The following is a 22095-nucleotide window of genomic DNA, read 5'->3' on the forward strand; positions in this document are numbered from 1 at the left end:
GGAGTTAACTTTGGAAAATCATAGTAATATACCTTTGATCTGATGTTATTCAGCAAATTTGAAATTTTCATTCAAAGAAGTTTCTCACGTTAAAACCACTAACTACTGGACTTTATAGTAACCTATTTAATTATTTATTTAGTATTTATTACTTAAAAGTATATACCCTACTTTATCCCAGAAAGAGATTTGAGGCAATTAATATTTAGTTTGATTTTCTTTAAATGGCAATAGAAGGCTTCTTTTATTTTTTCTTCTCCAGTTTACAAGATTGAATACATGAACACTGCTAATTTTAGGAAATTGTGTACAAGATCGTGAGGTTTAAGGACATGGTCAAAACACCTGGGATACATAGGAAAACATGTTTTCATTGTTTCATTACTGAATCCTTAGTATCAAGCCATTCTGAATGAATGCATTTTATGTATTTTCCATCATACTCTGAATCCTTTTTAATCATCTGCCACCTTTAATCCTTGGTTAGTTTAGAGTATTTTCATATGTAATTTATAATAGTCAAATTATTTGACATTTAAAATCAAGTTTTATATGTTTCTAAGGTTGTATGTATATCCTTTAAAGCACTTTCAAATTTTATTTGACTTAATTGACTTTCTCTCATAATGTCTAAATTTATTTTTAAAACAGCCTTAATAACCCTGACTTTTATATTGCTATTAAAATATGTTAGAATGGAGTATAGATTAAAAACTTGGAAAGCACTCATTTGAAAGTCATAAATATTGAGTATATGCAAAACCTGTCATTTTATCTGAATGAAGTGCTTCCTAGTGGTTAATTTCAAAAATTATCAAAAGAAAATACATAATTTTAAATACCTTTTATGTTAAAGATTTTAAAAATATTCCCAGTTTTTATTCATGTATTTCTTTCTTTATTGCCAGAGTGATTAGTATATCTTTCATTGCCCGCTTTTATCTAATCACAAAAACATTAACCAGCCATTAAGAGGTTTATAAGTACTGGATGTTCATTCTAAACAATTACCTAAAAAGTAATCTGTTGTGTAATTTGCATTTGTCTAGAGTTTGAAATGTGTTTTCTAATACTGGGTTCATTGTTCAAATCCAGTATAAAGATAGTCCTTTCAAATTCAAATGAACCTTCTCAAGGACAATCCTCCCTGAAAAACAAATGAACATCTGTATGATACTGAATAGAGCTTTTGAGTAGGATGTGATCAAGTCAGTCAGAATATACGTGATACTTAATGCACCTTGGAACTAGTTGTTTTTTTTTTTTTTTTTAATCATAATTAGGTAACTTGAATGAGAAAGTTATCACATATACTTATGCTGTGATGGAGGGAGATTATACTTCTTCTTGTAGTAAAGACTTATTCTTTTGGAAATCAGCTTTCCTGTAGTTTTAGGCACTTGAAGCATCTCTTTGCCACCCGGTGTAATTATAAATTGATATGTCTTAGAGGAAAATGGCAGTCCGAGGGTCCATGTGTTTGCATGATTTATCACATTCTGACTCTTGATATGACATATTAGTTTTCCACCAGTTCCCTCTGTTCCTTGTGACAGATCACATTTCTCCTCTATAGTTCTCCATGCAAACTTCCCCTGAGATGTGTGCTCAGCACGTATTTGTTCTTATTCTTGATTCTGAAAATTTGGCCTCTTTGGCCCCGTGCTGAGTGGAATCTTGGTGACAGTGTTTTGGATGAAATAGAAAAGAATAGCATCATTGCTTTGCCAGGCAGAGGGGGTCACAGAGAGCTCCTGACCTTAAAAATTGTGTCCCCCCCCCCCAACCCGGCCAAAAAAAAAAAAACGAAAAAACTGTGTGTCCCAACCCAGGAGGACTTGGTCAGGGTAGGTTTCTCAGAAGTTCAGAGTGTGTGCAGGGCCTGCACTTCTTTAGCAATAATCTCATAGTGAGCCACTCTGGTTCCTTTAGTCTCAGGTGGTCTTCTGTGGTCTGAAGAATGCTGACATCTTCCCTTGGTTAGCTTTTAGTTCTATGAAGAACTGTAAAGATATTGTTCTGTGTGTCTCCTGAGGAAGAACCAGGACTCTTTCCCAAGGCTGCACTATTGTTTCCTGACTGTTCCTTCCTTGTCTCTGCATCTGCTCCCTTCCCTGATTAGCAGCTGCTTGAATCTGACCTTGGGAACTCAGGGGAGGTCTTGGAGGCTGGAGTCTGTTCCATACAAAGCGGAAACAGAAGACACAGACGAGCTTCCTGCCCACGGGCCCCAGAGGGTCCTGCTTGGTTTCATTCTTACTTAGTTCCACTAGGCTTTTATTGCCAAGGGGAAGATTTTGATCATGAAAGGGATATTTAAATTACCTTTGCTTTATTGATAGGTAGTACTTGAAATTATAAATCTTAAATCTGTTTTGAATTTTTTATTTTTATTTATTAAATTTTATTTTGTCTTAAGCCGTAATTTTTCTTTAAACATCTTTAATCATCATACAAGTCTTATTTATAAATGTACTAATTTTAAAAGTAAGTCATTTTTACTTCTTTATATTTTCATAAATCTGCTAGAATTCTCCCACTTAGGCATTTAATCAAGCAAGCTTCTATAAACATTGTTGTTCATTCGCCCAGTGTGCCTGACTCGACCCCATGAAGTGCAGCACACCAGGCCTCCCTGTCCCTCACCATCTCTCAAAGTCTGCCCAAGTTTCGGCTTCATCATCAGTCCTTCCAATGAGTATTCATGGTTGGTTTCCTTTAAGATTGACTGGTTTGATATCTTTGCTGTCCAAGGGACTGTCAAGAGTCTTCTCCAACACCACAGTTCAAAGACATCAAGTCTTTGGCACTCTGCCTTCTTTACGGTCTAGGTCTCACAACCTTATGTGACAGTTGGGAAGACCAGAGCTTTGACTATAAGGACCTTTGTCGGCAGAGTGATGGCTCTGATTTTCAACACACTGTCTTCGTTTGTCATCGCTTTCCTGCCAAGAAGCAATTGTCTTCTTATTTCATGACTGCAGTCACCATCCACAGTGATTTTAGAGCCCAAGAAAATGAAATCAGTCACTACTTCCATCTTTACCCCATCTATTTGCCATGAAATAATGGGGCCAGATGCCATGATCTTAGTTTTCTTAATATTTAGTTTTAAACCAGCTTTTTCACTCTCCTACTTCACCCTCATTGAGAGGTTCTTTAGTTTCTCTTTGACTTCTGCTGTTAGAATGATGTCATCTGCATACTAGGGTTATAGATAATTTATCTATATATAACTATATCTAACATATGTATCTGTATATTTGTCATGTGTATGATATCTAGAAACATATCAAGTTATACTTGTAAAGCTACTAAATTTCATCCTCGAATAAAATGAGATTAACACCCTAATATAATAAGACAGATTAATGATTCTGATAAATATAATCTCGCTAAACAACTGAACAACTTTTGTAGTCTGGTAAATTTGCTTTAAAATGCAGAAATTAATACCTTTTAATGTATTCTAAACTTTCTAAAATTACATGTGAAATTGTGTAGCTGCTTCAGAACGTCTTGTTACACATTCCTGTAAAACCAAGTGACCCAAAATTGCACTTGGTTTTGGTTGTTTTTACACGTTCTGGAAGATTCAACTTTGTTTACAGAATCAGTGCTCTGTTTAAAAGTCAGGACTATGGCATATGCCACCAGTAAAAGTAACTTGAGTAGTAGAGGCACAGGATTGAATGCACCTTCTAGAAGAAGTAAACTCCCCTTGCTCTTGGTAGATATTTTGGTATTGCCAGTTTGCATGGGTGAGGCTTTCTAAACATTCTTTCAATCCAACATGCAGTGAAGTGCTTAAGATAAATCTTTATGCTAAACAGTATTCCAGATTCAAGCACTTGATCCTATTGAGTAGCATCATATTTCCTTCCTAGTGATACATCCAGAATTTTATTTGTTTCAGTTCAAAATTATATTCTAGTGATTGTGAAGTGTAAGTCCTCTTTCTTAAGTCTTGATTAAGTCCTGCAGGCTCATCCTGTTTTGAGTTTAGCAGCTATGTCTTCTTTACATTTGTACCTTTGACCATTTTTCTGTATATCATCTTGTTTTTCTGAGATCTGTGTCGCCTTTTGACACTTGACTCTCTCCCAACATAGCATTATGTCCATTTTGGTCTTTAATCTCTCTCACAATTGGCATCTGAAACCAGTACCAGCCCTTATTCATTTGCCACCTCGAGAAGTGCTTCTTTATAGCCTTGGCAATTCAGATGGATTCCTTTTGTGTTAAATTATTCCTATTATTCTTTGGAAACTCAGTTTTGCTAGGAATGTGTTTGTATTTTTGAATTGCAAAAGACAATAATGAAGTTTAGGAGGGTAAAATACAAAACTCAGATAAAAATTTGCTTTGAATGTCACCCATTGGGAGCCATCATGTGTCTGTGCTTGTGGACAGACATATGATCTATCATAAGCAGCAGACAAAGAACTATCTAGTGTCCTAAAATAGGGCCATGCTGTGAATGTACAGGGAGCACACACCATGAGATGGAGCATGAAACCATGCTGTGAATGCAGAGTAATGAGGCTCTTTACAGCCTAACCTGAAAGTCTCCCTCCTTTGTGGTTACTCTCAGTTTACCATTTTCAGAGTATGTGCTGCTGTGTGTGCTCAGTTGCTCAGTCATGTCCAACTCTTTGTGACCCCGTGGACTGTAGCCTGCCAGGCTCCTCTGTCCATGGGATTCTCCAAGCAGGAATACTGGAGTAGGTTTCCATGCCCTCCTGCATCTTCCCAACCCAGGAATCGAACCAGGTCTCCTGCATTGCAGGCAGATTCTTTACCATCCGAGCCACCAGGGAAGAGTGTAGATGCCATAAGTCAGAATAACATAATTCAGCAGAGAAGGAAAACTTGACTCATCTTTATGAAAAAAGTGTCATGTTAAAAAGCTCGAGCACCAGTTCGTTCAGTTCAGTTCAGTCGCTCAGTCGTGTCCGACTCTTTGAGACCCCATGAATCGCAGCACGCCAGGCCTCCCTGTCCATCACCAACTTCCGGAGTTCACTCAGACTCATGTCCATCGAGTCAGTGATGCCATCTAGCCATCTCATCCTCTGTCGTCCCCTTCTCCTCCTGCCCCCAATCCCTCCCAGCATCAGAGTCTTTTCCAATGAGTCAACTCTTTGCATGAGGTGGCCAAAGTACTGGAGTTTCAGCTTTAACATCATTCCTTCCAAAGAAATCCCAGGGCTGATCTCCTTCAGAATGGACTGGTTGGATCTCCTTGCAGTCCAAGGGACTCTCAAGAGTCTTCTCCAACACCACAGTTCAAAAGCACCAATTCTTTGGCGCTCAGCCTTCTTCACAGTCCGACTCTCACATCCATACATGACCACAGGAAAAACCATAGCCTTGGCTAGACAGACCTTTGTTGGCAAAGTAATGACTCTATTCTTGAATATGCTATCTAGGTTGGTCATAAGTTTCCTTCCAAGGAGTAAGTGTCTTTTAATTTCATGACTGCAGTCACCATCTGCAGTGATTTTGGAGCCCCCCAAAATAAAGTCTGACACTGTTTCCACTGTTTCCCCACCTATTTCCCATGAAGTGATGGGACCGGATGCCATGATCTTCGTTTTCTGAATGTTGAGCTTTAAGCCAACTTTTTCACTCTCCACTTTCACTTTCATCAAGAGGCTTTTTAGTTCCTTTTCACTTTCTGCCATAAGGGTGGTGTCATCTGCATATCTGAGGTTATTGATATTTCTCCCGGCAATCTTGATTCCAGCTTATGTTTCTTCCAGTCCAGCATTTCTCATGATGTACTCTGCATATAAGTTAAATAAACAGGGTGACAATATACAGCCTTTTGGAACCAGTCTGTTGTTCCATGTCCAGTTCTAACTGTTGCTTCCTGACCTGCATACAGATTTCTCAAGAGGCAGGTCAAGTGGTCTGGTATTCCCATCTCTTTCAGAATTTTCCACAGTTTATTGTGATCCACACAGTCAACGGCTTTGGCATAGTCAATAAAGCAGAAATAGATGTTTTTCTGGAACTCTTTTGCTTTTTCCATGATCCAGCAGATGTTGGCAATTTGATCTCTGGTTCCTCTGCCTTTTCTAAAACCAGCTTGAACATCAGGAAGTTCACGGTTCACGTATTGCTGAAGGCTGGCTTGGAGAATTTTGAGCATTACTTTACTAGCATGTGAGATGAGTGCAATCGTGTGGTAGTTTGAACATTCTTTGGCATTGCCTCTCTTTGGGATTGGAATGAAAACTGACCTTTTCCAGTCCTCAGGGTATTAAATCCACAGATTCTTTGCTGGCTGTAAGACATTCCACAGTATCCTTTTCTTGAACTTTAACTTTGGTAATGGATTTATTTTGAGAGTTGTAACTAAACAGTTATCACTCAATTAAGATTAGAACCCAGCTGTTCTTCAAACCATACCACTGAAAATATAATTATGCCATTTGAGGCCATTGTTCAAAAAAACAAAGTATTTGTCATGACACATCTTTTCTTTTCCAAGACTCCCATAATGGCCCTAGTTGTTAACAGGAGTGGAGGCAGTTGTCTTTTTTCCTAGGCTTGCTTCTTCTGGCATTCTCTCTTGGTGCCCTGAGCCTTGTCTCCACTCATGCATATGTTTCGTGTGATGACTTTTCAGTTGATCCTTCTATCCCAGGTCTGGAGAAACTGGAATTGTGAAAGGCAAGTGTTTTAGTTCTCATTCTCTCATGCAGTTCATTTCAGCAATACTCCATTATGGAACTAGTTTATTCTAATCATTGTGAATAAGAAAAAGGAAGTTCTTTCAAATGATACTTTTCTGATTAAAGTCACTACTAGGGTATATAGTGGTAAAGTGTTCTGACAGTCAGCCTTCATACAAAACCAAAGGTATTGGACCAGAAGACACTTTCAAAATTTCCCAACAACTCCAAATTTCTGCCACTGTGAGTTTCAGTGGCTTTCCACATGTGTACTCAAGGGATTTATTCTCCCAGGAATCAAACAGGAAAAGTGAACTCATTCTTATCCATCGCAAGTCCTGTAATGTCATGAACGTTTGGGCAGTTCCTACTGCCCTTTACTGCCCTTTAGATAGTTCTGTTATGGAAATTCTCAGACATCCCTGGCTTAATCATTTTCCTTCACTACATTCTCCCCAAGGCCTCTAATCAAGTACAGTTCTGTGCTCATCACCAAGACCAAGGAAGAGAGTCAGAAATCAGGTCCCCTTCCTGGGTGGAACAGAAAGAAAACAGTTTAGGTCAGGGCTATGAAGAGTTACCTGCTCTTCCTATCAGTTCAGTTCAGTCACTCAGTCCTATCTGACTCTCTGTGACTGCATGAACTGCAGCACGCCAGGCCTCCCTGTCCATCACCAATTCCCAGAACCTACTCAAACTCATGTCCATCACATCAGTGATGCCATCCAACCATCTCATCCTCTGTTGTCCCCTTCTCTTCCCGCCTTCAATCTTTCCCAGCATCAGGATCTTTTCCAATTAGGTGGCCAAAGTATCAGAGTTTCAGCTTCAGCATCAGTCCTTCCAATGAATATTCAGGACTGATTTCCTTTAGGACTGATTGGTTTGATCTCCTTGCATCCAGGGGACTCTCAGGAGTCTTCTCCAATACCATAGTTCAAAAGCATCAATTCTTTGGCCCTCAGCTTTCTTTATATTCCAACTTTCACATCCATACATGACTACTGGAAAAACCATAGCTTTGACTAGACAGACCTTTGTTGGCAAAGTAATGTCTCTGTTTTTTAATATGCTGTCTAGGTTGGTCATAGCTTTTCTTCCAAGGAGCAAGGATCTTTTATTTTCATGGCTGCAGTCACCTTTAGGGAGAAGAGAAAAGGTCCTGTGGGAACCATGAATGCCCATAAATACACTCATTTTCTTCTGTTTCTTTCCAGCCACATGTACTATGATATTAGTTGTGTGTGATAGGAGCCTTTTAATCTGAAATGGCAGATTAGAAATGTGAGTTCAAAAGTGAAGGCAAGTGTTGCTTTGCTTTGTCAATCCTGGGAATGTATTGTAAGGCCAAGTAGATTACATCTGTAAGGACATGCTGGGTTTTTAATTACTAGGAAATTGAAGATACAAGGACTTTTACTTTTTAGCTGCATGGAAGACTATTCTTTTTCTCATGGCTTTTGGAATTCTGTTGAGATTAATAGCTTTTTGTTTTGCTAAACTGCCTTTTGAAAACTTTACTTGGATTTCAGTAAAAACTTGAGCCTTCATTAGTTATCAGGGGAAAAATAATAATGTTTCTCTTTAAGTTTTGATTGAATAAATTGAGTTCTTTAAGTTAGCCTATCTTCTGCTTTAGCCCTAAAGGCCGAGTATTATTAATACTATAGGATTTCAAATCCTGGAAATTTGTGATAGTTGTATTCTGCCTAACCCTGGTCTTCACAGAGAGATACAGTGCTGGGGCAAGAATCCTGCAGAGTTGACCAAAGCAGCTTCTGTTGGCTAATAAGCTCTAACCCTTGTAGAAGCCAGAGGGTACTTGAGCAAGTCAGCTACAAACTGGTAACTAGCCAGCCAGTGATCAGCAAGCATTTCTTGGGTGCCTGCTCTGGGAGGCTTTGAGCAGTCCATGTTTCATACAGACAGCTGTACTCCCCTCTCTAGTGCTGCAACAGGAATACTTGCCCTCCACTAAAGAAAAGTTAGTATAAATTATCAGCCTTCATTGCTGTGGTCATACTTAGGAAGAACCCCTTACACTGAGTTTTTTCATTTGAACACTGAAGAGTTCCCAGTCTTTCTTTTGTAAGCTATAGAAGTGAAGTGAACTCGCTCAGTCGTGTCCGACTCTTTGCGACTCCATGGACTGTAGCCTACCAGGCTCCTCTGTCCATGGGATTTTCCAGGCAATAGTACTGGAGTGGATTGCCATTTCCTTCTCCAGCGGGTCTTCCCAACCCGGGGATTGAACCCGGGTCTCCTGCATTGTAGACAGACGCTTTACCGTTCTGAGCCACCAGGGAAGTCCTGCATAAGGACTTTTATAAGCTATAGAGACCTATTTTTGTTGAATTCTCTTTAGCACTAGCATACTAAGTGGAATATAGCCTACATGGCTTTGGAAGATTGAAAGGATTCCTTTACAGAATGTGTTCCTCCCTTACTTCCCTCAGAAGTGGGAAGTAAGAGAGGAACTTCCCTGGGACTTCCTCCTACATCAGTCACTGGGAGACAGAGGATTCTGGAGCATGTTTAATCCATATCATCTTCTTCTCCTCAGATTCAGCAGAAACTGCTGAATTCTTGTGTGAAGGCAAGAGTAGTAGTTTGTAAGGCAGCCATCAATGGGTACTGCTATTATTGCCTTTTGATGTCTTTTTATAGGAATTGGCAAGTCAGTAGCCAAAAATCCTCTGCTACATTCCAGTTAAGCAAGTAAAAGCTAAGAGTGTGGGATTGGCTTTCTTTCATTTAGTCCTTTTTGAGTAGAAAACTGTTGAAGTTATATATAATTAAATCAGAAACACCAGGTTATGCTGTGGTTGAGAGACTTACCACAGTGAAGGTTCATGTCTTGATCATGCTGTGATTCTCTTATTTATAGTTTTTACTCTAAAATCCAAGCTTATGGAGTACCTTGTCTCTCTAACATTGATGATCTTGTGCCAGAGGGGACTAGGAAATGTCAAGCTCCTACTTATCAGTTCTTCCTGATTGGTGGATGATGATGTCTGTCACTTCTGTGCATGTTTCATTGGCTAGTATATAGCATATGACCAAACTGTCTTAGTGAGAGCCAAGAAACACAACCATCCTACAGGAAGGGGCAACAAATATAGGTGAACGGTAGACCCAAGCTACTGTAATCTGTTTAGTTCCAATGAGAGGATGTGTCTGATCATTGTTATTTATAGTAAACACCCTCTTCCAACAACACAAGAGAAGACGCTTCACATGGACATCATCAGATGGTCAACACTGGAATCAGATTGATTATATTCCTTGCAGCCAAAGATGGAGAAGATCTATACAGTCAGCAAAAACAAGACCAGGAGCCTACTGTGGCTCAGATCATGAACTCCTTATTGAAAATTCTGATTCAAATGAAAAAAGTAGAGAAAACCACTAGAACATCGAGGCATGACCTAAAACAAATACCTTACAGTATACAATGAAAGTGACAAATAGATTCAAGGAGTTAGATCTGATAGAGTGCTTGAAGAACTATGGATGGAGGTTCATGACATTGTACAGAGGCAGTGATCAAGACCATCCCCAAGAAAAAGAAATGCAAAAAGGCAAAATGGTTGTCTGAGGAGGCCTTACAAATAGCTGAGAAAAGAAGAGAAGCTAAAGGCAATGGAGAAAAGGAAAGATATACCCATTTGAATACAGAGTTCCAAGGAATAGCAAGGAGAGATAAGAAAGCTTTCCTCAGTGAACACTGCAAAGAAATAGAGGAAAGCAATAGAATGGGAAAGACTAGAGATCTCTTCAAGAAAATTAGAGATACCAAGGGAATATTTCATGCAAAAATGGGCACAATAAAGGACAGAAACATGGTCCTTTAAGTCCTATGGTCCTAACAGAAGCAGAAGATATTAAGAGGAGGTGACAGAATACACAGGAGAACTATATAACAAAGATCTTCATGACTCAGATAACCACGATGGTATGACCACTCACCTAGAGCCAGACATCCTAGAATGTGAAGTCAAGTGGGCCTTAGGAAGCATCACTACAAACAAAGTTAGTGGAGGTGATGCAATCCCAGTTGAGCTATTTCAAATCCTAAAAGATGATGCTGTGAAAGTGCTGCACTCAATATGCCAGCAAATTTGGAAAACTCAGCAGTGGCCACAGGACTGGAAAAGGTCAGTTTTCATTCCAATCCCAAAGAAAGGCAATGCCAAAGAATGCTCACACTACCACACAATTGCACTCAACTCACTCACTAGCAAAGTAATGCTCAAAATTCTCCAAGTCAGGCTTCAATAGTACATGAACCATAAACTTCCAGATGTTCAAGCTGGATTTAGAAGAGGCAGAGAAACCAGAGACCAAATTCCCAACATCCATTGGATTATCAAAAAAGCAAGAGAATTCAGAAAAACATCTACCTCTGCTTTATTGATTACGCCAAAGCCTTTGACTGTGTAGATCAAAACAAACTGGGAAATTTGTAAAGAGATGGAAATATCAGACCACCTTACCTGCCTCCTAAGACATCTGTGTGCAGATCAAGAAGCAACAGTTAGAACTGAACATGGAAAACAGACTGGTTCCAAATTGGGAAAGGAGTGTGTCAAGGCTGTGTATTGTCACCCTGCTTATTTAACTTCTATGAAGAGTACATCATGAGAAGCACACAAGCCTGAATCAAGATTGCCGGGAGAAATATCGGTAACCTCAGATACCAGATGTCACCACTCTTATGGCAGAAAGCGAAGAGGAACTAAAGAACCTCTTTATGAAAGTAAAAGAGGAGAGTGAAAAAGCTGGCTTAAAACTCAAGATTCCAAAAAATTAAGATCATGGCATCCAGTCCCTTCATTTCATGACAAATAAATGGAAAAACAATGGAACCAAGTGAGAGACTTTATTTTCTTGGGCTCCAAAATCACTGCAGATAGTGACTCTAGCCATGAAATTAAAAGACACTTGCTCCTTGGAAGAAAAGCTATGACCAACCTAGACAGATTGTTAAAAAGCAGACATTACTTTACTGACAAAGGTCCATATAGTCAAAGCTATGATTTTTCCAGTAGTCATGTACGGATGTGAGAGTTGGAACATAAAGAAAGCTGAGCACCAAAGAATTGATGCTTTTGAACTGTGGTGTTGGAGAAGACTCTTGAGAGTCCCTTGGACTGCAAGGAGATCAAGCCAGTCAATCCTAAAGGAAATCAGTCCTGAATATTTATTGGAAGATCTGATGCTGACGCTGAAACTCCAATATTTTGGCCACCTGATGTGAAGAACTGACGCATTGGAAAAGACCCTGATGCTGGGAAAGACTGAAGGCGGGAGGAGAAGGGGACGACAGAGGATGAGATGGTTGGATGGCATCACCGACTCAATGGACTTCAGTTTGAGCGAGCTCCGGGAGTTGGTGGTGGACAGGGAGGCCTGTTGTGCTGCAGTCCGTGGGGACATGACTGAACCAGCAAACTGAACTGATGCCTCTTTGAAGAATAATGCTCCAAGCAGATAGTACCTCAATCCCCAGTGACTTCATCCCTGCCCAAAGAATGCCTTGTTCATGTGATTTGCATATTCCCAAAGAATGCCTTGTTCATGTGATTTGCATATTTAAATTTTACATTCTCCTCTAGTCAATAACAATGATGATGATGGTAAGAGCCAACACTCTGTAGCACTATATTCTCAGTACTCTTCTAGGAGATTTGCAAATGTTAACATATTTCATCTAGGAATAGCCCTATGTAGACAGTATTATTATTATCCTTATTTTATGGAAGAGGAAAATGAGATAGAGAAAGAATCAAAACTATCCCCAGTAATACAGTTACTAAGTGGGAGAGTAACTATTGTCTGTTTCTTCTGCTTAGCACTAGTGGTTGACTTTTTTTGTTGCTGTTTATCATTTCTTCTGTTTCTGTGATGTGTGCATAGGAGCACATGAAGAAGGAATCGAGCATCTAATTTTATTTATTCCATGCTTGTTGCTCTTCAGTAGTTCATATGGTTTTGTCTTCATCTTACTGCAACCCTCTAAGATATGTAGTGTGATTTCCCTCATTTTTATTTATTTATTTATTTTACCTAGTCCCTCTTTTTCTTTCTTTCTTTATTTTTTTAATCTCAGCTTTATTTATTTTTTTTTTTACTTTACAATATTGTATTGGTTTTGCCATACATTGACATGAATCCGCCATGGGTGTACATGTGTTCCCCATCCTGAACCCCCCTCCCACCTCCCTCCCCATCCCATTCCTCTTAGATGAAAGGATAGTGTTCATAAAGGTTCATAGGCACACTTCCATCATAAAGCCATGGAGTTGAGATCCAACCCCAGGTTCACCTGGCTCTAAGGAAAGCTGAGCATTATGTCTATCCCAGAACTTCCGTATACTGGTTCAGGCAATAGCAAAGGATGTTCAAAGGCAATAAAACAAAAACGCAGGGTTATTTTGGCCAACACAGTTTATTCTTTCACATCTTGACAATTATTTTGCAATATTATGATGGTTTTTGCCATACATCAGCACGTATCTTTTAGAATTAGTGTTCCGTGTTTTGGTTTTTAATTCCCCCTAGGAGTAGAATTGCTGGGTTACATGGTAGTTCTATTTTTGCCTTTTTTGAGAAACCTCTATACTGTTTTTCACTGTGGCTGCACCAGTTCATATTCCCAACAGCGTACACGGGTCCTGTTGTTTTCCACATCCTTGCCAACATTTGTTCTTTGTTTTGTTGGTGTGTGTGTGTGATGGCCATTCTGATCGGTGTGAGGTGACATCTCAGTGTAGTCCCTCTAGTTTTTCAGTTTCTCATTTCTCATCTCAGATTTTCAGTCAGTTCAGTTTCAGTGATTTTCTATGCCCAGGATTTCTTCAAAGTTTTTCATCTTTCCTGGCACCTTTTTCTAGCCTAATTTTCTAAATCTATATTTTTTGTGGATCTATGTCATTACCTGTATGTGTTTAATCCACCATTTTTAAATGGAAACCAGTTTTAATTTTTTAATGGTTTGTCTTTGTCTTCATAAATTATTATTTGGGAATATTAAAGAGATATCATATAGTCAATATATTTGGTAAAAATTTGTATTACAGTATCAAAACTTTTTGAATTTTCCCTGTGGGTTATTATTTGGTATTTTTAAATCCTTTCTCCTTAAACAAGTAGTCTAATTTTATTTGACTTCTAAACCTTAGGAAAAACTGTCAAAAAGCAATGAAAATAAATTGCAGTTTTGTAATGGAGGATCTTTGAGAGGATTTTTATGGCTCAGACGGTAAAAGTGTCTGCCTACAATGCGGGAGACCCAGGTTCGATCCCTGGGTTGGGAAGTTCCCCTGGAGAAGGAAATGGCAGCCCACTCCAGTATTCTTGCCTGGAAAATCCCATGGACAGAGGGTCCCGGTAGGCTATAGTCCATGGGGTCGCAAAGAGTCGAGCACGACTGAGCAACTTCACTTCACTTCAATGGAGGATCTTTGAGAGGATTTTTAGTGGACTTACTATGCATATTTTGAACTATTTTGAATATGATATGAAATGAAATAGAATAGTACATAGAATTCAGGAGACCTGAGTTAAAATGTGGCTCTAGACCTTAGAACAAAAAAAAGCAGTTTTCAGCAACTTGGTAAATCACCTAAAGATTGCAGTACTTTATCTATACCTCATAATGTTGTTTGGAGAATCTCATGGGAAAAACACATGAATACCTCTGTAGTATAATTATTAACACACAGTAAAAGTTTATTTTTATTGTATTTGCTTCTATCATCCATAAAAATATATAGTAAAGGATAATGCTAATTTTAGGGGAAACGGATGGGCTCAATTTTACATATTACTTTCGGTGAAAGATCTGTGTTTCTAATGAACCGAGTTGATATAAAAACATTCGTGAATATGAACCTCCCTCTTTCACTTCTACCCCCAAATAAAAAATCAAATGCTAACCAAAATATTTGATAAATTCAGTAACAACCTATCTGCCATCAAGCTCTGAAACAGTAGAGCCGACTGAAGCAGTACTGTTAGTTCATCATAAACACTTAATATGGTTTTCTTTTATTTTCAGTGTACTTAAATGAAGCAGGGTTCAACTTCGTGAGAAAATGCATCCAAGCTGTGGAAACGAGAGGTCAGTGCTGCCTGATGGGTACACCGTTACTGTAGTGTTGGTCCCTTCTTACATAGAAACTGCTCAGAAATCAGGATGTACTTTGCTATCAATAGGAGCTTAATTTTAAGAAACATATGATTTATAAATTACACAAACATGTAAATAGCTGTACTTTGAACTTCAGTTTGCCAAAATCATACTACAAACATACTTCTTTTTCATGAAGTTTCATGATATAGCCTCACTTTACTTTGACGGACCGATATTATTATTTTTTTCCAAGCTGTAGGAAGTAAGACTCCCGAGCAGTTTGAATTCAGCTCTCCTCCTTCCCTGCATTATATCTCACAGTAATTTTCATCACCGTCACAAATTCAGCACCTGTCTTCATTCTAGTCATAACCTCTGTCCTGAAGTCCACTCTAGTGGCCTTTTACTTCCAGGAAAACTTGCCTAAAGCAAAACCTCCTATCGGGCTTTGGAATTCTTTAAACTTAGATTCAAAGTTTGGTGCTGCCATTTAAGTTTTGAGAAGTCAAGTCATTTCCTTAAAATCTCTGAATCTGTCTGCTCACCTTTATTTCTGTTTAATTTTTTGGGGGGTATAGTTGATTTACAATGTTGTAAATTTCAGGTGTATAGCAGAGTGAATCAGTTTTACACATTCATATATCTACCACATTTTAGATTCTTAACCCAAATAGACAATTATGGACTATTTAGTAGAATTGCCTATGCTATACAGTAAGTCCTTATTAGTTATCTCTTTTTTACATAGAAGTGTGTATATGTCAATCCCATCCTCACCTTTAAAGTGAAGTTAGCAATTCCATCCAACTGTTCAACATCCGTTCAACACATAGGACTCCATGATTGAGGAAACATAATATGAGAAATACTGATCATTTTTTCTCATCTTGGATGGTTTTTTATATTCAGGTAGTGGTGAATAGACAGCTGTACTTTGCCATTTTGAAGCTCTTCATAGACTTTCAAATCACTGTTCATTGTCTGCTCTAAGAAATATATGTCTGATGAATATTTCCAGGGTAGGTCTGCTAAAGTTAGACTGTAAAATTGGATGCATACCTTCCAGATTTTATGTAGGCATATATCTGAGTTTTTAACATTCTGTGCTTGGAACTTGTGTCTTATGCCGTTTTCTTGTGATTTTTTTCCTTCTCACTAGGCATCACCATTTTAGGTCTCTACCGAATAGGAGGAGTGAATTCCAAAGTGCAGAAACTCATGAATACCACATTTTGTAAGTTTTGGCTGAAGCCCGTTACTTAACTTTTACATTATTATAGAAAAGTAAAACCATAGGCTTTTTTGAGATATAGATTATTGCTTGTCTTTGAGTATTTTCAAGTCATATCTAAAATTAATATTTGTATTCATTTTTAATGTCCATTATTATAGATGACCATCAGAATTTGTAAAGGGGCCCTTTTTATAATGTTGAATTTTTCCTCAAGTATTCTTTGATTAGCTTGAGGTACAGTAAGATTTATGGGTGCTGGGATTCAGATGGCCTGAACTGGACTCTTGATTCAGCCAGTTTAAAGTTCTGTGGCCTTGGGTAATTTGCTTAACCCCTCTGTGCCTTCACCTCCTCGTTTATAGAGGAGGCTCATTGAATTATAAGAATCTGATACGTTAACCCATATAAAGCACTGAGAAGCACGCCCAGCACTTGGTAAGTGTGCTGTGATGTTAGCAATTAGCAAACATCTGATTTAAGAAACTGCATTCCATAAGAAATCTTTGAGGTTCATTGTCAGAATGAGCTTTGCACCAACTCAGGCAAACAACAGTCTGAAAGTTAACTCCACTGGCCTTCTAAAAAATACATGCCTCTCTCTTTGATCTACTTTTGTCTGCGTCCATCTTCTTAATGGTGCTCGTGATATTTCGAATTGCACAGTTTAAACATCTTGCGTTAATTCTTTTCAGCTCCCAAGTCCCCCCCTGACATGGACATTGATATTGAACTGTGGGATAATAAGACAATAACAAGTGGACTGAAAAACTACCTCAGGTGAGGTGGGCCTGCCTGCTGCTGCTCTGCTGCGGTCTCTCGGTCGCCCCTGTGGGCTGGCACCGTGGGCCGCAGGGAGCCCCGTGGGGTCCTCTTCCCTCCTCAGCACAGCTCGTGCACTTGAGGTGGACTGGCAGAGTGGGCACAGTCACGTTCAGTGTTCTGGGAGTTATACGTGCTTGTTTCAAACAGTAAACTTTGCCAGAGTTTATGAGTGCTAAATAATACTTTCTGTTTCATATTAGATTCAGATTCAGGTCTTCATATATTTTTTTATAAAACATCACAAGCTGAATTGCAAATTAAAAAAAAAAAAACAGAAACTATTGGCCCCATATCTGAGAGTGATTTTGTTCCTGTAGTCCAGTAGTTCTCACAAAGTATTAAAAAATAATTCCCCAGCCTCTCCTATTTTAATACAGTGACAGCAAGAAGTGCTCAGGACATGGGTGTCTTTGAGGTCTGTATTTTAGAGCTACTTGTCGACTCCCTGGTAGGACTTTATTGTACATGTAGTCACCCAGTTCTCACAGAAGCACTGAAAGTTCAAGGGAAATCAGAAGGTAACTGCTCTTCTAAAATCTGCTTCATTCTCTCTTGCAGGTGCCTTGCAGAACCACTGATGACTTACAAATTACACAAAGATTTTATTGTTGCTGTTAGTAAGTATATTTCCATTGGATGCATTGTAATTGATGTGGTTTTATGCTGTTGCTGCTAAGTCACTTCAGTCGTTTCCGACTCTGTGCAACCCCAGAGACGGCAGCCCACCAGGCTCCCCCATCCCTGGGATTCTCCAGGCAAGAATACTGGAGTGGGTTGCCATTTCCTTCTCCAATGCATGAAAGTGAAAAGTGAAAGTGAAGTCGCTCAGTCGTGTCCGACTCTTAGCGACCCCATGGACTGCAGCTCACCAGGCTCCTCCGTCCATGGGATTTTCCAGGCAAGAGTATTGGAGTGGGGTGCCATTGCCAGAGGTTGTAAGTTTAAACCTGCTAGTTAACATTTTCCTACCTATGGCTTAAGAAATTGTCATTCTCATAACTTAGTAGTTTACAATATGGTTATGAGAAGTCACAGAATGAACTAAAATACTTTGTTACTTAGTAAGACTCTTTGGGGTGGCATATATGGTGTGATTAGAAAGAGCTGTGAGGAATTAATTACTCAAATTACATTTTCCTTGATTAATGAATGTCAGTTTCTTACAAGAGCGACTTCATGGTTAAATAAACAAGACCACAAAGAGGTACAATCAGTTATGCCCCTGCCTCCACTGTGCTCACATGCTTTGTTCCTAAATCTGGAGAAAGAGTCAGCTATTTTTGGCAGGCAACAATACCTTTTCTCTCTTATTATATTTATTGAAGATGATCGGATGCTGCAGTGGTAAAGAGTCTGCCTGCCAGTGCAGGAGATGCAGGTTGAATCCCTGGGTGAGGAAGATCCCTTAGACTAGGGAATGGCTACCCAGTACTCCAGTTTTCTTACCTGGAAAATTCCATGGACAGAGGAGCCTGGCGGGCTACAGTCCATGGGGTTGCAAAGAGTCAGACATGACTGAGCACACACACACTCACAAACTTATCAGATATCTATATTGTTTCTTTAGATCTGTGACTGCCTTAATGTTATATGAATTAAACAGGTTTAATTCAAAATTGTGGGGAGCAGGGGAGGGGGCCAGTGACAGTCATGTAACCTGAGCAATTAGAGTTGTATAAAACGTTGGGCTCAAGGGCCAGGTCGCCATCTGAGCCAGTCTCAAGTTGTAACAGTTAAGAGTTGGCATTTCATTGTTAAGATATTTGAGATATGACTGTAATAAGAGTATTTTTCACAATCCAAGAAAGAAATCAACTGCATTAGTTTATTACCATACATTGTAATGTCACAGGAGGTGTTACCTGCTGCTAAAAGTGTCAGATAAAGCTGAATGGCCTTGATGTGCAGCCCTGCATGCGTGACTGACCACATGATCTCATGAACGTCTATACCATTTAGCTTTCTCCTGAAGGCTCTGCACTCTACTTCCTCTTTGTAGAAATCCATCCTTGTAAGAACAATGAGACCTTAGAAAGTACATAATCCAACCTCATTTTATTAATGATGAAATCACGACCCAGAGGGGGCAAGTGACTTTGTCCAGGACACTAGTAAATTCAAAGCAATATCAAGACTACAAGCCAGGTTTTTTGACTCTTAACCTAGAACACTTTGTTACAAGAAATTCATCTTATAACAAATGTGTTTGATCCAGTTAGCTAGAATGGCTCAGTGAGCTGGTTGTTTTGCTGCCAACATTTGGTCACAAGATTTTTTTTCTTCACTTTTGTGGCAAATAGTGATCATATTATTCACTGCTGCTGCTGCTAAGTCGCGTCAGTCACGTCCGACTCTGTGCAACCCCATAGACGGCAGCCCAACAGGCTCCCCCGTCCCTGGGATTCTCCAGGCAAGAATACTGGAGTGGGTTACCATTTCCTTCTCCATTGCATGAAAGTGAAAAGTGAAAGTGAAGTCGCTCAGTCGTGTCCGACTCCTAGCGACCCCATGGACTGCAGCCTACCAGGCTCCTCCATCCATGGGATTTTCCAGGCAAGAGTGCTGGAGTGGGGTGCCACTGCCTTCTCCATATTATTATTCACTACCATGATAATTAAAGCACATCTCATGTATAAGAATCCATCTTCTGTCTGGTCAATAGAAATAGGTATCATTTGGCTTCAAGCAAGAGAAATTTAGCTCAGGAAGAAAGGGCAAGTTACTCAGAGTCTAAGGGGAGTCTGTCAGAACTCCTTGGCAGAGAATGGGTCCTGCCTACTGTGGTCTGCACCCAGGAACCACAAAGTTGGGAACAGATGTTTCCAATCCACCCTCCCAGCTCTTTTCAGATGTCTCTCATTTTTTTTCTCTGCTGCATATCTACCTCATTTGCAGACAGATTTTTCTCCACTTGGAAGCACATTTGGTGATGGTCTGCCTTGTTTTACATGATCTGCCTTTGCACGAATCCAGCAGACAGATCAGAGTTTTGGTGTCTCCATTCCAACTCCTGGGAGAGACTTCATGTTTAGCCTGATGAAAACCAGGCCCTTTCCTCACCTCGTATGCAGATAGCTGTGCCCGGAAGAGATGAAGGTCCCATTTATAAACCCTGTGCAGTGGGCACTTTCTGGAGAAAGGGCTTGGCAGGGTGGGCAGTCACCCTAGAATTTGTTTATTGTAGTAAAAGACTGTTAAATAGATTCCTTTTTCTGAAGCATTACAAGTTTCTCTAGCCAACTTTTCAGCCTCTTGGCTTTTTCCTTGCAGACTGAATCTGCTTGAGATGATTTTTTTTTTTTTTTCAGGTATACCATGGTCAGCACGGGCTTAAAATCTACTAGGCCTTTGGTTGTGCAATTATCCTGACACCTGAGAAAAATAACTCTCTGCCGTCTTTTAACCTATAAAATTTAGAAAAGAGTACCTCCTTCCTCTGGTTTGATAGAGTCACTCAGAGATTTCAAAGTGATAAAGTGTATTGTGGTATCTGGCACATTAGACCAGTTGTAACAACTACTGCCATCACTCATATTACTAAAAGCTTTATTCTCTCCTTTTGTAACAAAGCCAGAGGAAATGAGTTATGATTGTATAGAAGTATACAGTTCAGAGGCTAAGAGCATAGGTCTGGATTGGATAGAACTGAGTTCTTCTCTATTTAGTGATTGCAGATCATGGACAAGTTACCCAGTGACTCTAACCTTAGGAAATAATAGTGATAATACTTACCATGTGAAGCACTGCTTATAAGGCATGACAGATGGAAGTGGTTATTATGTTTAAATTATTAATGTTTATATGATTAGAATTTGAATATTCGCAACCTTTTTTTATGTTACAGAGTCTGATGACCAGAACTACCGGGTGGAGGCTGTACATGCCCTGGTGCACAAGCTGCCCGAGAAAAACAGAGAGATGCTGGACATCTTGATAAAGCACCTGGTCAAGTAATTCTCTGACTTAGATTGCTCACTTACTTGTTCATCTGTTAAACTTGAGTATATTCGTGTCTTTTAAAGGGGGTGATAGAGCTGTAACTTTGCTACTGTAATCAGAGTCCATTTAATTGGTTGAAAAATGATGCGGCAGTTTATTTTTAAGATATAATCTATGTGTGTGTGTGTATCTGTGTGTTTATGACATGCAAATAATTATATCCCTGCAACTGTTATAATGAAATGTCAACTTAAAAATATGTGAAGGAGTATATAGTCCTTTCCCAGTTCTTTTAGATGCATGGTAAGCCTGAAGTTTGAAGACCAGGTCTCTGTTTTATTAGGGTCACCAGGTTCTACCAGGTCAACATGCCACTGGAACATTAGCTTCCTTCCCCAGATTCCTAGTGTCTTTGGTTTCTGAAGATCTTTTTGACTCTTATGTATTTAAAAGTTTTGATAAATATTGTATTAATCAAGTTTCTTCAGAGAACAGAACTAATAGGTTGTCATATGTGTGTCTGTGTATACATATGTATATATGTAAGAGAGACTGGTTAGTTCCAAGGAATTGGCTGCACAATTGTGGAGGCTGATTTCAAGGCAGGCTGGAGACCCAGAGAAGTTGATATCATGGTCCAAATCCAGGCAGTCTGGAGGCAGAATACCCTCTTCCTCGGGGACCTCAGTCTTTTTCTCTTAAGACCCTAAACTAATGTTTAGATGAGGCCCACCCAGGTAATGGATGGTAGTCTGCTTTACTCAAAGCCTACTTATTTAAATGTTAATGTCATCTAAAAATGCCTTCACAGAAACATCTAGAATTATGTTTGACCAAATATTGGAGTACTGCAGCCTAGCAAATTTGACACTTAGCATTAGCCATAACAGATCTATCTTGATTCACACACACACATTTAATTCAGAGGTTTCAGTTCAGCTACCATGCTGCTAGAAACAAAAATCCAAATTCAGGTTTTAAACTTAAGAATCCCCTTATAGTCTCATTTACAAATGGGAACAGTTTTTATCTTAATGAGTACTGCAATTCACAAATGATTAATCCTTCCTTGTTTGCTACAAGTAGTAACCCAATTTATGCTAATTTGAGCCATGCACATTTGAAACTGTGCTCTATATTAATCAGTCTCATCTTAACTTGCAGGATTTAAGATAATATGAGTTGGCCCTCCTTGAAATAAGAAGGAAATCCACTAGGAATGATTTCATTTCAAGTTCATTGTTAACGATTGCCCTTGTCGGCATTTAGCTAATGAACAG

The 22095-nt window shown here is 39.2% G+C and overlaps 1 protein-coding gene across 1 annotated transcript in view; it reads left to right on the forward strand.

Annotated features, from left to right (window-relative positions):
• Window positions 1–22095, forward strand: part of ARHGAP42 (Rho GTPase activating protein 42) — a 348862-nt gene that overhangs the window by 301720 nt on the left and 25047 nt on the right. Inside the window, exons 13-17 of the mRNA XM_005889073.3 lie at window positions 14746–14808; window positions 15980–16054; window positions 16747–16831; window positions 17435–17493; window positions 20721–20826. Coding sequence (XP_005889135.1) covers window positions 14746–14808; window positions 15980–16054; window positions 16747–16831; window positions 17435–17493; window positions 20721–20826 — 388 coding nt within the window. The remainder of the gene's footprint in view (window positions 1–14745; window positions 14809–15979; window positions 16055–16746; window positions 16832–17434; window positions 17494–20720; window positions 20827–22095) is intronic.

Source organism: Bos mutus, chromosome 15 (genome assembly GCF_027580195.1).
Source record: "Bos mutus isolate GX-2022 chromosome 15, NWIPB_WYAK_1.1, whole genome shotgun sequence".
In the NCBI taxonomy this organism is placed as follows: Eukaryota; Metazoa; Chordata; class Mammalia; order Artiodactyla; family Bovidae; genus Bos; species Bos mutus.